At 37.8% G+C, this 16,237-nt stretch overlaps 1 protein-coding gene across 4 annotated transcripts in view; it reads right to left on the minus strand.

The window, feature by feature from the left end:
• The window catches only part of COL14A1 (collagen type XIV alpha 1 chain), a 116,066-nt gene that overhangs the window by 71,265 nt on the left and 28,564 nt on the right, over nucleotides 1-16,237 (minus strand). For all 4 annotated transcript variants that reach the window (XM_062627100.1, XM_062627099.1, XM_062627101.1 and 1 more), the window contains exons 6-13: nucleotides 10,312-10,467; nucleotides 9,502-9,621; nucleotides 8,016-8,180; nucleotides 7,527-7,688; nucleotides 6,234-6,385; nucleotides 5,939-6,068; nucleotides 1,590-1,735; nucleotides 188-317 (exon numbers count right to left, since the gene is read on the minus strand). In XM_062627100.1, coding sequence (XP_062483084.1) covers nucleotides 188-317; nucleotides 1,590-1,735; nucleotides 5,939-6,068; nucleotides 6,234-6,385; nucleotides 7,527-7,688; nucleotides 8,016-8,180; nucleotides 9,502-9,621; nucleotides 10,312-10,467 — 1,161 coding nt within the window. The remainder of the gene's footprint in view (nucleotides 1-187; nucleotides 318-1,589; nucleotides 1,736-5,938; nucleotides 6,069-6,233; nucleotides 6,386-7,526; nucleotides 7,689-8,015; nucleotides 8,181-9,501; nucleotides 9,622-10,311; nucleotides 10,468-16,237) is intronic.

A 16,237-nucleotide genomic window follows, 5' to 3' on the forward strand; every position in this document is an offset into this window, starting at 1 on the left:
TTTTGTAGAAACTCACATACTCAGCCTCTATAAACTGTTTGTGCCGAGAAACTTCAGTGCAGTTAAGACCTTGTCCTGTGGACTATTCAAATCAGGTTTTGAAAACCAGATATGTGCAAAGACTACTCTGAAATCTTAACATGAACTCTTATTAACATGGGAGTGAATGTAGATATGTGCTACCTACAAGTAGTTTCTTGTCCTGTAAGGGGATCACTAGCTTCTTCTCCAAACATGGCATAAACTGTGACAGTATATTCTGTATTCGGCAATAGTCCATCCAGTTCAAGATCTGTTGAGGCCTCCCCAATTTTTATCTAAAAACACGCATGAATAAAAAAAGACATGTTATTTCTGAATTAGCTCATGACAGGGAAGAATACTGTTTACACACTTGAAATTAGATATGTGATCAAATGTAAGTATTTGTCTGGTACTGTGCCTGAGGTACTTGGCTCAGGCTTTGGGGATTTTGCACAGTAACTGTCAAAAAGCCAAAAGTAACATACTTGTAAGAGGACTTTAAAAGTGACTAGTCACATTAGCATGTTCTTTAGAACATGCAGCTACCAAGGCCTTTTTATTCGCAGATGTACCTTGTTTCATCTTCAGGCATAGGACTGAAATTTCATAGGAAGAACTGATTTCCATGCGCATTGAGGCTCAGATCTGTTGCTGTTGAAAGTATGTATAATTTTCCTCCTCCATCTCTTTACTGAGAGTCACATTACCGTGGACTGACTTATTGTTGAAGAACAGCCTTTCCCTGGTGTAAGGCTCGCTCCTGAATCAGCCAGTTTTCAGTAAGGCCCCATTTCTAACAGAATTATGTGCTTACAGCCACTCATTTAGCACAGAGCACAAGTCCATGCGAGCTCTCAGTAGCTTCCTATGCTCTCCACAAGTCTGCATGCTCCTGCATGCTTTTTAGTGTTCTTGCTTGAACAGAGATGTATGTATAATTATACATACAGAAACTTGAGCATAAAAAATTTTCAGTCCTAGACCAGAAGTTCCATTGGAAATATGCTAGCAACTTTAGAAAAGTCTACTGGTTTTACTATTTTAGTGACAGAAGACTGGATTTTACCTTGTCCTATCTTCTTTTCACTCTAAAAATATCTAAAAATCACTTATGATGGAACACATTTTTTCTAAATTTAAAAGTTGAACGGAACTTAAAAATAAAACAATAAAGGTTGCACCTGCAAATTCTACTCATTTTTAAAGGTCCTGATGAGAACAAAGGCTGAACTTCATATTCTTCTCATAACACACTTAGAAAATATCTTAGTTTTATTTAATTTTTTCTTCTTTTGAGTGTTTAATTTATATGATGATACAGTTTCACCTCATGTATCATTTCAAATTAGTCTCTTTAGCTGAAATTGTTGCATTTTTTTGGCAGTGACATATAATCAGTTGGTACTTGCATTTTATTCATAGTCTGTAACACATACAGTACTAAATGCAGTCATGGAAAACACACTTACTGATCAAATTGGAGGTTAAATGCCATGTACTAGTTTATTCTTTAAAAGAATCGTTTTTTGAATAACTGCTATTCAAGTGAAAGCACAATACATCACCTCCTTCTCATCCGCTGCCAATCCTTCTGTGAGGGGAGCATATAGGATCATGTAACCTGTAGCACCCGGTACTCCATTCCACTTCACTCTCATGCTGCTCTGTGACACATCGTGCAATTGCAGATCTGATGCCATTGGCAAAGCAACTACAGTGAACAAGAGACAGACTTCAATTGTCTCCCTTGAACATCCAGCTATTTTCAAACAGTTTGTTTTACCCCAGGGAACACAAGGGAATATAGCTTTCTCCAGGCGTGGAAGTGACATGACTGTGAAGAGCTGATTAGAGAAACAAGGAAACAAGGAAATGATGACCTAACCCATTCTAATGCCAGAGCAGAGTTACCACTTCCAAAGCATTTCAGCTCCTTGTCCTAAATTGTTTTGAATATTTTAAGGGTGAGTATTTCTGGTCTTTAAGCACTAAATCACTCTGGTCAGATCTCATCCTTCTCTCTTCCTGATCTGCAGGAGGACGATGGCTCCCCATCAAAGAATGGGTATGGCTGCTATTAGGAACAAGGAACAGTTCCCAGAGGTGGCTGTTTCTGGCAATGGTTCCCAAAACCAGAGTGTGGGAGAGACAGCCATGAGGTAGGACACCCTGGAGGAAACCCTGAATGAGCACATTGTGCACGTCAAAACATTTCGACACAAACTGTTGTGTGTTTAAGGCCTGGATGTCCAAACTGGCTCCCATGTCTTTGTCAGTGGAATTATGTAAATATGGGCAAGATCATCCATTGCAAATCATGGTGAATGCTAACCTGGTGTGTACAGTTGAGCAGGCTGAGTGAAATTCAGACATTGTTAGGAGGTTTACTTGTGAATTTAAGGCAATGATACCAGAATCAGTATGAGTTTCTAAATATTTCTTTGCATTTCTGAAACTCTTCAGAATAGCATTTTGCACTTCTCTAACTGCCCTCACTTTCTTCCTCTCACAGAATAGCATCCCAAGGCCTTCTCCACTGCTGTGACATCATTGATGGATCCCACCAAAATATCCAGTCACTGGAGAAATACAAGGGAATTGGCTGCTCCTCCACAAAGCTCTGCTCTGCACATTTCTGAAGAATCTGATCTGCAAACACAGATTCAGCAAGCGATTCTAATTACAGTAACTCCCAGAGCTTCTCTAATCTCCTAGTCTCCTTGTCCAAACAAAAACTGCAGCCTGTCCAGCTGACATCTCCAAGGAGCAGAATATCTATTGCATTATATACAACAAACTCTAACAGAGCTTTTAACTTCCTGTATACAAAACATGTCAGCCTCATCCTTCCTTATTAATTGAGGCTGTTCACTCAGTCTGTTGTTCAGGTCTGTAAACATGAGCAAAACTTCAACCTAGGCCTCTTTTTAGGTTTCCACTTCCAGGTTACCCATCTATCTTCACTTCCAAGCCTTTCACTGCCTACCTCCACCCTATGTAGACCCTCACTGATGTGGTGACTTATATGAATTCCCACAACTCCTCTAATTGTAGAGAGAAACTACCCATAAACATTTTCAAATGTACTTCAGTCTCCTCTCTCAGAGTTCCACTCAGACCTCTGACACCTACAGAAAGAAACAACAATTTGAGATACTCTGAAGGTACTTTCTACTACATTATCTCATTCCTATTCAAACTGCTCAGGATCACAGAGACACTATCTCACCTGTCCTTTTCCTTATTTTGATTCTAAAAATCTACAAGAAAAATATCCTCTTACTTATGATTCATATTTTAACTCCCATCAGGAACTTCTAAATACTCTGGCAATATAAATAATCATTAATGAAGAGGTGACTGGAAATGAAACAACTGGTATTTTCTATTGAAATTTGTAGCTGAAGAGCTCAGAACCTCAAATATAAATGTCCAGTAGATAACGCTGATTTGCGTCTTGGACAGTTACCAGAGCATGCTAATACTCTGGTAACATAGAGATAAATGAAGCCTACTAAAACCCAACTTGAATAAACTAAACCATGTAAAAGTATATTTCCAGCAGTTTAAAATGTGAACACATTTTATATTTACTTCAAGTTAGAATTACTATTAAATTGGAAACCTTTTTAATTATCTGTGTGCTCTGCATATTGAATGTGTCTATTTAGATTTCACATACCTGTAAGCTATTTTCAGTGTTGTATGTGAACAAATCTGACAGGTGGCTATTTTAATCTGTATGTCACACAAAGGCAGGAACGTAAATACAGTTTTCCATAGTCCTCCATTAGGATAGCAAAAAATAGTTTCAAACTGCAGGTATTTTAGCATGTGGAGTGATTAATACTTGTGTAAGTCAGACTATTACTTCCAAGACACTGTCAAAGGCAGCTGTATAAAATGCTTGATGCTGCATGACCTTGGGGTGTGATCTGATCAGATCTCAGAATGCCAGCAGGGCTGGGCTCCGTTAGAACTTGACTAGGTGACTTCAAAGGAACACCAGGTGCAATATAAAACAATTCTGTTGGCTTGGTATGTTACTGTTCTCTCTGTCTCAATAAATTAAGCAGGTCCTAACACTGTGTTATGGTGTATAACATGGCTGGAAATGACATTTGTGGAGACAGACTAAAACAGAAGTCTCAATTTTATATGATCCTATTTTATTTTCAGATTGGAAAGATTTGCAGTGACACAGAATAAAAGAACCACTGAGGATGAAAGTCACCTTTTGACATCTAGCTTAATTAACTTCCCTGGTCAGTCAGGGTCAGCTAGAACCATGTCCAGTTGGACTTTTAATATCTCCAGAGGCAGACTCCACAACCTCTCTGGACAATCTATTCCAGTGGTTGACCACCATGACAATAACATTGTCATAGAACCATAGAATGGTTTGTGTTGAAAGGGACCTTAAAGATCACACAGTTCCAGCCTCTCCCTGTCATGGGCAGGCACACCTCCCACTACATCAGACTGCATCAAGCCCTGTCCAACCTGGCCTTGAACAACCTCTTCTCTGGGCAACCTGTGCCAGTGTCTCACCACCCTCATCAGTGCTGAGCAGGGGGCAAGAATCACCTCTTTCAACTTGTTGCAATCCTTTTCTAATGCAATCCAAGAGGCTCTTGGCCTTCTTTGTGACAAGGGTGCATTGCTGGTTCACAGCTTGTTGTGTACCAAGATCCCCAGGTCCTCCTCTGCAGAGCTGCCATCCAGGTGGTCACCCCCCAGTGTACACTGAAACATGGAGTTATTCCTCCTCAGGGAGAAGGCTGCAGTTATCCTTGCCAGCCTTCTGCCACCTTTGCTTGATTTCCTGCTCGTCAGTGTGGACCTTTCTTGAACTTGTAGGACATGATATTTGGGTATCGACCTGCTCTGGATCCCTCCTTTCACCCGGGACATATCCCTTGGAATTCTTCCAAGCACATCTTTGAAGAAACTGAAATCCTGAAATCTAGAGCTGTGAACCTGCTTTTTGCACTCCTCTGTTCTATCAGAACCCTGGATTCCACCATCTCATGGTCACTGCCGCCAAGGCTAGCTGTGACTTTAACCTCCTGCTCCCAGCAAGCTCTTTCTTGGTCTTAAGTATTGGCTACAGCAGAGCACTTTCTCTTGCTCTCTTCTTGATCGCTTGCATCAGGAAGTTGTCAAAGCATTGTAGAAATTTTCTAGATCGCTTGAGCCCTACTGTGTTGTTCTTCCAGAAGGTATCAGCTATTGATAGATCAAATATTGACTTCCTGGCTCCTAGTTTGAACTAAAAAATCAGTCTTTACTTCCATTCCTAATATCTGCCACACATACTAAAAAAATGTAACTGTATATTGTATACAAATACACAAAATTGCTATGATCAACAGCAGTACATTATGTCAGGTACTAGCATAGTTTTCATTATAGAACTCAAAACTGTAAATGAATTCATTCTAACACTATCCCAAGGCACCATTTTACAGACAGAAAATAACTGAATCATTGAGAAAGGAACTTACAAAAGTTACCTTGAAATCTCTGGCACTGATGGGAATCACATGCAGGTATTTCCGGTCCCACCTAATCCTCCACTCACAAAATCATCTTCAGCCACAAACCTAATTTATGAAGCTTGGCTCCACACCCAAAGCGTAAGACTGCTCTAATTTAGGGTTCAATACACTGACTTCAAAGTTCAGCCCAGAGGTAAAACTTTCCTCAGTGTTTAAATATCCACAGAGCATTTGGACTTAGGAACTTAGCCCAGAATTAATTCAAACAGACATTAATTTAAGGCAAATGCATTAAAAGAAGCTAAATTGAAAAAGACTTCCTTCTGTGTTTCTTTTTCAGAAAGACTAATGCTTACACAGTGTGATTAAATGCAGACAGTCAAATTCGTAACAGACATGATAAGGATACTTACGTGTAGTTTCAGTTCCACGGAGGCCCTCACTAGCAGCATTTGGGTATATAGCAAACACAGCTACCTGGTATTCAGTTAAAGACATGAGGTTTTTCAGAACTGCTGTTGATAAGCTTCCATCTACCACAACCTGTTTAGAAAGAAATCAACTGAATACACATATCTGCTTTCTGTAGTGGGCTTCAGAGCCCACATAGGGAATTTCAGGGTAGATTTAAATATGACCATGGATTTTCTATCTGGTTAGTTCCTGCTGTTGTATTAAAAAATTCTGTGAAGCTTTTCCTCCTATTACCTCTTCCGGTTGTCCTCCTCGAGTGGGATAGTACACAACCCTGTACTTTTCCACTTTGCCTGGTGCATGGGTCCAGCTAACCCGGAATCCTCTAGCTGATACCTCAGATGTAACCAAATCTGAAGGAGCCCCAGGTGAAGCAACAATTGTTCCTAGGTTAGAGACAACACACATTTTTTATTCCCCTCTGTAAAATAATTATTGGTTCATTGTATTTGCTGAAACTTCAAAGATTGCTCCTCATCAAAACTTCAAATAATTGGCTACTGCACATTTCTTTCAGTCATTTTCAATGGAAACAAAGACTAATAATGAGTACTGCACATGGAGTTTGCACTGGGACTAATCCTCCCTAGTCTTTCGTAAACCTTTACATGAAAGAGACAAAAATATAAAACTAAGCCTTCCTCTCCTTCCTCCCATTGCTCTTTCAAGCTCTTTCTTTCTGCTTTGTTTTGTTTTGTTTTCTTCAGGTTGTTTTCCTTCCAGTCATGAAAAACATCCAAGGACATCCACGCCTGTGATATCCTGTGCTCTTCTGCAGGTTGTAAACAGATACACTGCCTGTCAGCAGATTGAAGAGATGTAGTGAATGGTCATCACTGGCAATCATCCATTTCCACAAAGATGTCTCATTTCTCTGTGTTTTTTCCATCCTTTCCCTCTCAATTTCCCAACTGACTGCTTGCTCCCCCTTCACAAGACACATCTAATTTTCTTCCAATTTCCAGGTGAATAAAAGGGGAAGAAGATGGAACGAAGCCTTACTAATGCATACTCTCTCATTGCACAGGTAGAAATACTCCAAAATATACTTTTGTGTATTAAATAGGAAAGAAAAATTCCATCATGAGGAAGGGACAAAGTAATCTTAACAGTAAAAAATATTGAAAACTTAGGAGACAATAAAACCAGTAAGTTAGCAGATGGAAAGCACAGCACAAATGTAACAATTCCATGTGCATCTGTTAAAGTAATTCATCCCCAGACCGGTGTATTAGAAAAAGAATCCTTACCCACTACTTGGAAATAGTTACAGCAAAATTAATGTCTATTTTTGTATTTTTGGTACTACCAAATATCATATTTACCATGATCAAAGACAGAGAGCAAAAGATCAAAAGATATCAAAGCAAGATTAAAACATACCAAGGAAGATAACTTCCCTAACAATGTACTTTCTTGTGAGCAAATGAATATAGAGCATGAATCAAGTGCCAGACAGCAACCCAGAAGTGGGATTTGTAGCTCTAAGCTTGTATTAAGTTACTTTACATCTTTTTTCTTACTCACCTTTGATTTCCTTTTCCTGTTCCTCTACTCGTGAGCACACTGTTCTGGTAAGACCTTCAACAATGGTATGCATGAAATTAAAGTCTGCAACGTTGTAGACATGTGTGCTGTCAGGTTCAGAGGCAATCTCTTTGAGTTCATTTATATCTGCATTCTTCACACCTTTCATGGGAAAGAAAAAGAAAATATTTGCAATTAAAAAGAAAAAATGGTGTATGTAGAGGGATTGATAAAGTATATTTTACTCTGTTAAAATGCTACTTCAAAATGTTAATTTTTGCCAGTGTAACTGGCATGTTATCAGCTGATAATGTAGCATCCATGTATATCTAAACTTCAGTTACAGCATGATGTACTGCAAAATGCATAAAGATTTACGTTAATGATGATACTGGATACAGACAGAAAAAAACTCAATATACAGGGTGACAAATACAAATACATCAGGGTTTAATGGGACACAACATGTGGACGTGGTAGAATACACACCGATAGCAAACAGCTCAATGCCAGCATCTCGTAGGTTTTTAGCAGGAGGGATAACATCGTCTTGGGACTTCCCATCAGTGATCAGTATACCGATTTTAGACACCCCAGGTCTTGCTCCAGCTTCAGGCTTAAAGCTGTTTTCCAAAATGTAAGTTAAGGCAAGACCTAAAACAAGAAACATTTTAAAAGACTTTAAGAGGGAAAAATGGCCATTATTTTGGCTAGTACCACAGTGTTTGCCTTTTCACTCAATTTAAAAATCATGTGAAACCTTCTAATGAAGAATAAGTACAAAATAAGTGTTTATTTATTGAAAGTTTAATTTCCAACAATCAAGCTAAACTACAGAGAAGGCAACATTCATGTCTAGCAGCCTTTTGATCAATCAATTCAATTTAAACTGGCTATGGAAACCTAAGTTGATCTTCCTGTGAACGCACCATCTTTTCTATCTTACTCTATGAAACTAGACAGGGAAGTGTCCTCTCCTTTTACTTACATTGCTTACATGAAAGCACATGCTCTGGATAGCTTAGTAAGTCCCCATACTACATACAAGCTTACTTTAATTTGTTTCTTGGCTTGTTTGTTCTTTCCAATTTACAATAATTCAAAGCTTATGGAGAATCTGATTTTAATAACTGCTAATTATTTAAAGGGAAGGAAGAAGAACATCTCCTCTGGACAAATTTACACACCACAATGAGATCCTATCTGAAAACTCTCTCAAGCCTCCCACAACAAGGGTTCTTCACTCACCTTCTTCTAACATCCATATAAAATAATCATGATAATTTACTACTTGCTACTTTACAGTAATCTCATTCCCAGAATCATACTAGAGTCCTTGTGCCCTTAACTGCAATTATTCCTTCTACTACCCTTGCCTCCCCAACAAAAGAACTTACTTAAAGCTGTGTCTGGGTCTTTGGATATATCAGTCTCCTGGAAAGACAGCCAGTATTACTAGCTGCTACTTTGAAGACGCTGGAATTGTATTCAGAGACTGTATTTTTCACAGGTTGACAGGCATCCCCCATTTATCCATCACTAAGTGTCTTCTGGGGCTTCAGTGCTCTAAATACTAAAAGGTCAATGGAAATCTAAAAGCCCCAGGTGGTCATTTGAAAGGTTACTACTGCCAGTTGTCAGGTATTAAAACAACATTCTTTCCTTCTCCAGAATAAAGCTTTGTGCAAGAGCATTATGAATGGATTTTGCATTTTCTTCCTAGCAGTAAGAGTCTGCTCCCAACAGAGAGTTCATGTACACTTTGTTTTATGAGACTCTATCCTGACCAGAAAGATTCCCAGTGAAGCCAATGAGACAAGCACTTCAGAGCAGACTTCACTGACATTGGATAAAGTCATTAGCAAGCTGCAGAAACTCATCCTTTTTGCCCTTCATAATAAGCACTAACACTTCTTAGCCCATGCAGTAGAATATGTTTTTTAGTAAAAAGCAAAAGCTAAACTATACACAGTACCTGTTAATGTATTCCCTCCCTTATATGGTAGATTACGGACTGCATCCAAAACAGCATCTTTTGTGCCATAGGCGTTCAAATGCCATTCAATGCGGGGGTCACCACTGTACTGAGCAAGACCTAAAGAATCAGAAATTAAGGTAATCCATCAGAAAATGAAGCTTTTTATTTTTTCAAGTATCTACACTTTATGTACTTGGTTACCAACAGCTCACTGTAGTATGTTTACCATAAATAGTTTTGGTACCATACCAGAAATACTGCATTGCTTGATGTAAAAAAACCCCCACAGTATGAAGTTGCGTTTAATGACAACTTCTAAATTTACTTTCTTTCAAGTGCTAAGGACAGCAAGAGAGGAGCATGAAACTCTTTCAGAATTTAGTAAGATTCCAACAAATTGTTCTTGAAAAAGAACAATTTTATTTAATATGCTTTTGAACAGACTAAAATATAAGTAGCAGAACAGAAATATAATGTTTCAGCCAGTTTCAACCATCTACTGGCACATTCTTCCTCTGAAAATCAAACTGCAAGGTTTTGATTTAATGCTGACCAGTCAGTGAGACTGTTTCTATTGCTCTTTTCTTTTCTGCTGATGTTACATTAGATCTTACTTAAGCTGAGTATCACAGTGAACTGAGGAATTAATACTACAAACATTCCAGCAGTATTACTCCTGAGAGAAGTGCTAGTTCCACATGAGGATGAATCTTGCACAAATAAGTAGCGCTAAGCTGTTAACTATCCTGAAATCATGAAATTTTTACATTGCTACAGTAATATTAAGAAAAAAATATGGCACCTTACCTACTCTTGTTTTCTCAGATCCCACATTGAAAGCAGAAACCAGATTTTCCAGGAATAGTCGAACAAGCCTGAAATTGAATCTGCCAATACTCCAAGAACCATCTACCAGTATCACGATATCTGCAATTGCTGGAGTTTTACAGGTAAACAGGCTTCCTGTAAATCATTCAAATAAAACCAGAAATGTTAATTCAACAATAGAATTGTAACTCAATAAATGTATTTCCACTAAGCTTACTCCACTTCCACTCTTTCCACTAAGCTTAATACTTAAACTTTCTTTCCATCGGCAAAGTGAGAAATAAGCAAAATCACTAAATGTATTTGTTCTAAATTCAGTCGTAGAACATTGTGGCCATCATCTATTTAATTTCTTCCATTAAGCTACTCAAAATTAGGGGTTTGCTTCTAAAAATATAATACACCAGAAAAGAAAAAAAACAATTGTCATATTACACAATCAAACAAGCAGCTCATTTTCATTCTCAAGAATATACACACACAGTATACAGTTCATGACATTTAATCTTGGGTGTTGACAATGCAGAGAGAGCTACCTAGAGATGCAGACACCCAAAACAATTATCAAGACCCCTTTTATAATCAACATATGAAAGCAGGCGTTTCAAAACATCTCATTAACTCTGTAGAAAAGCTTCTTTAGCTGCCATTCTAGACTTCTGAAGTTAAAAGTGAATCTCACCCTGGGAGTCTGGAGTAAAACTGAAGATCATATACATCTGAATAAGCTGTATTAAACCTTAGGAAGCAGTCAACACTGCAAAGGTAAAAAGCAAAGACCTCGGATTCAAGTTCACAACCTCTATGAGAATTAGCACCACATGAGGATTTAGTCTTACGCATATATGGAAAAGTACACAAAAATACAAAAGTAAAAAAAAAGGAAGAGAATAAGAATTAACAGAGATGCATATTGATAGTCTCTAAGGTTTAGCTAACCAACAGGGAAATCAGAGGATATGGGAGTCAAGATTAGATACAAACTGCAAGATAAGACAACGAGAAAGTTTTTTAGGGATACAGATTCCTAAGAAATTGAGAAGTGTTCAGTTTGAGAAAATGACAGGAAGACAAAGGAAGACCTTTCGATAACCTTAGATGGAATTGCCATATCCCGTAGAAGCAGCTGCATGACTGTAAAGGTAAGGTTGCTGAAACAGTGGATTCATATTGTAGGGTGGGAAAAAAAATGAGTGATGTTACATGGGTATACTAAACAAAAATTTATATTCGAAGTATAAAAATAACAGATACTCCACCAGTCTGACTACAGAATAAAGATGGAATTAGGAAAGTCAAAGCAAAGCATGTTAGTAGAAAAGGTACCATGCATCACAAACCATTTAGAATTAAAAATAACATCCCTCAATACAGTAAAAAAACCTGCAGATTAGTGAAGTAAGCTGAACCCAATTTTTATCATCATTCTTTCCAGGATCCACTGCATAAATTCGTTAACAAAGGATACCAACATCCAAAGAGACTAACAAGAATCACAAAGTACACTTTTAGAAACAAACTGATCTTGAGCAGAGATGCTCAGCAAATAAAGGAAGTAATTCAATCAGGTGCTGACATTAGATCACAAGTGGCTCTCCTGTTATAGAGAAGGAATAAACCACATGGTTAGCAACTTAAAACTTTAACACAATATATTAATGACCACCTTTTCACTAAAGACAAAATTATAGTCTCACAAGCAAAAACAATTTGATGTGCAGAAGGAATTCAAATGATTGGTAATAATTATGGGTTACATTTGTAGTATAGCACAAATCCACTAAGCAAGAAACCCAATCCATGAAGTTACAGTTAATCTCTTAAACGTGTAGTATAACTGTTTTTAGAAGAGCAGGGAACATTTCCTACGTGCGGCTAGCAGTGTGGAATAAGTTCTAAACACATGACAAAAATTCCACTTACAAAGATGCCAAACCAAATATTTTATTTTAGTTTTTACAGTACAAGACAATGCTATTTGAATTGGCAATACATTTTAATGTATAAACACTGGGGAACATTTAGAAAGCATTAGAAAAATTATCTTAAAGTGGAAGATGAATCCAAAAGAGGTCCACATCTTTATATCACTGAAGTCAACAGGAAAACTTCCCTTGATTTCAGCAAGACTGGAATCTGGTTTGTGATTAAATAGGAACTTACTGGTCATGGCAAAATTAATGTTTTAAACATCTTTGCCAAATAAACTTCCTGTTGGTCATATCGCATTACTTGCACTATTTGTTTTCCATTGTGCCATCCTCACACTGGTCATGATCAGCTTCTTAAGCTTCAAAAGAACTACTGGCAAAGTAAAACACTACTCAACACCACTAACAATGATAGAACTGGACCCCTGACTCCCATCCAAGCAGCTGTACTATATAGCACAGATGTACCTTCTCAGTATGATCCCAGCTGTTAATCATATAGCCCAATGAGGATAACAGGATTTGTGCAGCTGCATTTTCCTTCTCTACTTCTAAAATTTTATACTACTATGAAAGCCAGTTAGCACCTTAAATCTTACTCATTTCATATCAGAAAGTTTTACCCATAAGGCTTCTTTAATCCTGTAGTGATGGCTTTGTGAATAAAACTTTTAATTGCTTTTAGTTAAATCCATTTGGTGAAGCAAAACCCAAAGAATAAAGAAAACAATAACAGCATTCCTTTCAATATTTTATTTCCACATCATCAGGTCAGTGCAAATATTATCATTCAATTATTTGTTTCTTTAAAAAGCATGTGTGATTTGATCCAAGATTGTACTGCAATCTCACAGAATGGGAAAATCTGATTCATTCTTCGTAGATAGGAGATACTTGTTGAGTCTTTTCTGCATAAAACATTTAGGGTTTGTTACTTCTGTACACCCACTATTTGCTTATGTTTTCTCCTTGTTGTACTTAATAGAATTGTAGAAAGTTCCCTAAAATGGAATAAACAACAGTGAGATATTAAACAGAATAACATGCTGCATAGAAATCTTTAATACCTGATAGGAACACAAACACCACATCACCCTAAGGTTAGTCTATAAGACACAGTGTGTAGCAAATAATTCACGTATCCCACTGAGATTAGCCAGTTTCCATTACCAGTTCTAGCAAATGTCTTTTTCAGTAATCTTTCCACACAACCATACATGGTCATGAACTCATGTAAGGTTTGAAGTTCATTTTAAATGTTACAACTATCTAACGTAACTTCAGTAGGCAATTTTCTCAAAACATTTCTCAAAGGATTATGCTAGTATATAATTCCATATAAAGAAAGGTTCCAACACTCAGTGTTTTAGCCCACTAGACGTTTCAAATACTGTGATCAGGTTTTGCATATTCCCCTTGTACTCAGTCATCAAGAAAACAGTAGTGATACACTTTCCTCTGATTTATACAGTACTCACAAGTTTTGAGAGCATGGCTATAGGGAGGAGACCAGTTATCTAATTTTGTATAATGTTTCCTAATGTTATAGAGATAGCATTATTCTACTTCAAGTGCTGCATTCCACCACAAATAATAACAGAGCCTGAAATGCTTAGGTTAGAGAAAATGACAGAATTGCAAAAATCCTAAAGCCAGAAAAAGACTTATATATTTTACACCAGCAATTGTCTTCAGTGCATCCATCTACAATGGGAGGAGGAATTTGATGGGGAGAAAGCAAAAAATTAATGGACTTTCTGTAACAAATCTACAACCTTCCTGGCATTATTTGGCAGAAGGAACTTGTCACTCTGCCAGAAAGCTAAATGTGGAGGAAGTGGCTTCATCTGCTCATTTTTGCATGTCAAAATTTCACCTTCAAAGACATCAGCATACAACTAAAGGCTACCATCAATGTACTAGGACAAGATGTTTGCAAAAAAATTGCTTCATCATTGCCAACAGTCATATCATCATCAAGACTTTTGGTTTCAAAGAATAACAAGCACTGAAAGAACTTTGCATCTGCCAAATGAAGTTTCCTGCCTTTGATCCCTCAAGCCCTCAGACATTAAAGGTGATGCATTTGCTTGCAATTTTAATATGCAAGTGCTATCGCACTATCAAGACACATGTCAGAGTTGTGAAGACGATGACAATACTGGGGAAAAAAATCCAGCTAGAACTTTCTGGGATAGAGGGAGAGTTAATGAGGCCTTCAAAATGTGGTCCTTCAGGCATCCCATTGAAGGGAATGGACTGCAGAGGGAAGACTGGGTGAAGCTCTGGCAGTACAGGGAATACAAAGAACAAAGCAGGGTCTGCAAGCTTCCGTACACACTGACCGCCTCCCTATGGCTGCATTTTCAACCTGTTGCTGTTCTTTCACATGTGCATTCAGTGACCAAGTGAGTAGTATTAAAAATCAGAAGTTTGACAAAAAAAAAACCTGAAAGCCTTTCCTAGAAACAAATGCAAAACTATGATTTTTAGACTAGAGTAGTGGTTCTTTGACTCTTGGATCTATCAGAAGTTCTTTGAAAGGCAAAAGGAGAAGCAGTAAATACAGGCACTACCATTCGGGAGTTCTTAATGCCTTAGAAGAACCAGTTCAATTTGCATGCAGTTCTGATACATTTTGCAGAAATACATATGATATTTTGCCTCCCCTCAGTATGAAACTCTGTTCTCATTTTCAAGAGCCAAAACACACACTTCTGCTAAAAGTAAAGACTATAATTCTTTCTGAGTCTGCAATGTGTCATTTCCTTTCTTACTCCTTGTCACAGTGGAAAAGTCAAATAATATACGGGGAAGGAGAGGAACAAAGTTCAAGTAGAGGTCAGTAATAATACAGTATGAATAGAAAACTTGCTCATGGGGTAGCAAAGTACAAAAGTCAAGAAGCTTGATGACAGAAGTGTGTGAAAAATACCTTGTGAATAAAGCATGAATGACAGAGAAAAGTCAGTCCTCCACAGTGATTGACAGCACCACAGCTGAGCAGAAGCACCACTGAGGACAAGGGCAATATAAATTTACATCAGCAAAATGTCACTTGTAAAAAGGAGTTAAAAAAATACAGGGACGTGAGACAGCGTTCAGCTCCAAAATGCAGCAACTCGCTAGTGCATGCTTCTGACATTGATATTATTGCACTGTGCTGGTGATATCACCATTGCACTTAGACCTCAGTTTAACACATCCCATATGTCAGGCTACGGACCAGGCAAATGCATACAACATAACTGCTTTTCTTTGAACTATATCCAACCAAGCCTGAGTTTGAAGGACTCAAATGCTGGAACATCATTAGGTTGAAAGAGCAGCCCAATGAGGTTAGAAGTGTGTCCCCTCTCCCTAGAAAAAAAACCAACAACAAATAAAATAAAGCAGCCAGCCCTTTCCCAGGCACTTTGCTCTGCTCCAGGAAATCAACATAACCCAGCTGACAGGCCTACAAATTTGTTATTTGGAGGAGTTGGAATATTAAGATTTACTGAATCTGTTGTGCCTAATAATGTCACATTTGACCATGAATGTTTTCCATACATACTCAAACAGTTGTACTTCTGCAGTAAGTAATCGCTAGCTTAGAAAAACTTTTAGGACTTTCTTCCTACATCTGAACTTTTTAATTTACTTGACAGACAGGATAAACATAAAAGTTAATTCTGAAAGTGTGCTTTCCGGCAGACCACTGCAGGTTGGTAACATGGAAGCACCTGAAGCCTACAGCAGTTTCCCAAATAACAACACTAAACTCTTTAGGTCTGTGTACCTCAATAGAAAAATATGTTTAAAAATCCCCTTTCATTTAAATGGAGAGTTCAGAATATTTATTTATATTTCTCTTCCAACAGGCAACACATCAAGATGGAACAAAGCATACTGATGAAATCTTTCCTGAAACTGAAGTTCAATATGGCAAGACACTGTGTCCATTTAGCCATAATGATTTACACTGAAGATGG

The sequence above is a fragment of the Pezoporus occidentalis genome, unplaced genomic scaffold, assembly GCF_034315485.1.
Source record: "Pezoporus occidentalis ecotype Australia unplaced genomic scaffold, CSIRO_AGI_Poc_V1 ctg3, whole genome shotgun sequence".
In the NCBI taxonomy this organism is placed as follows: Eukaryota; Metazoa; Chordata; class Aves; order Psittaciformes; family Psittacidae; genus Pezoporus; species Pezoporus occidentalis.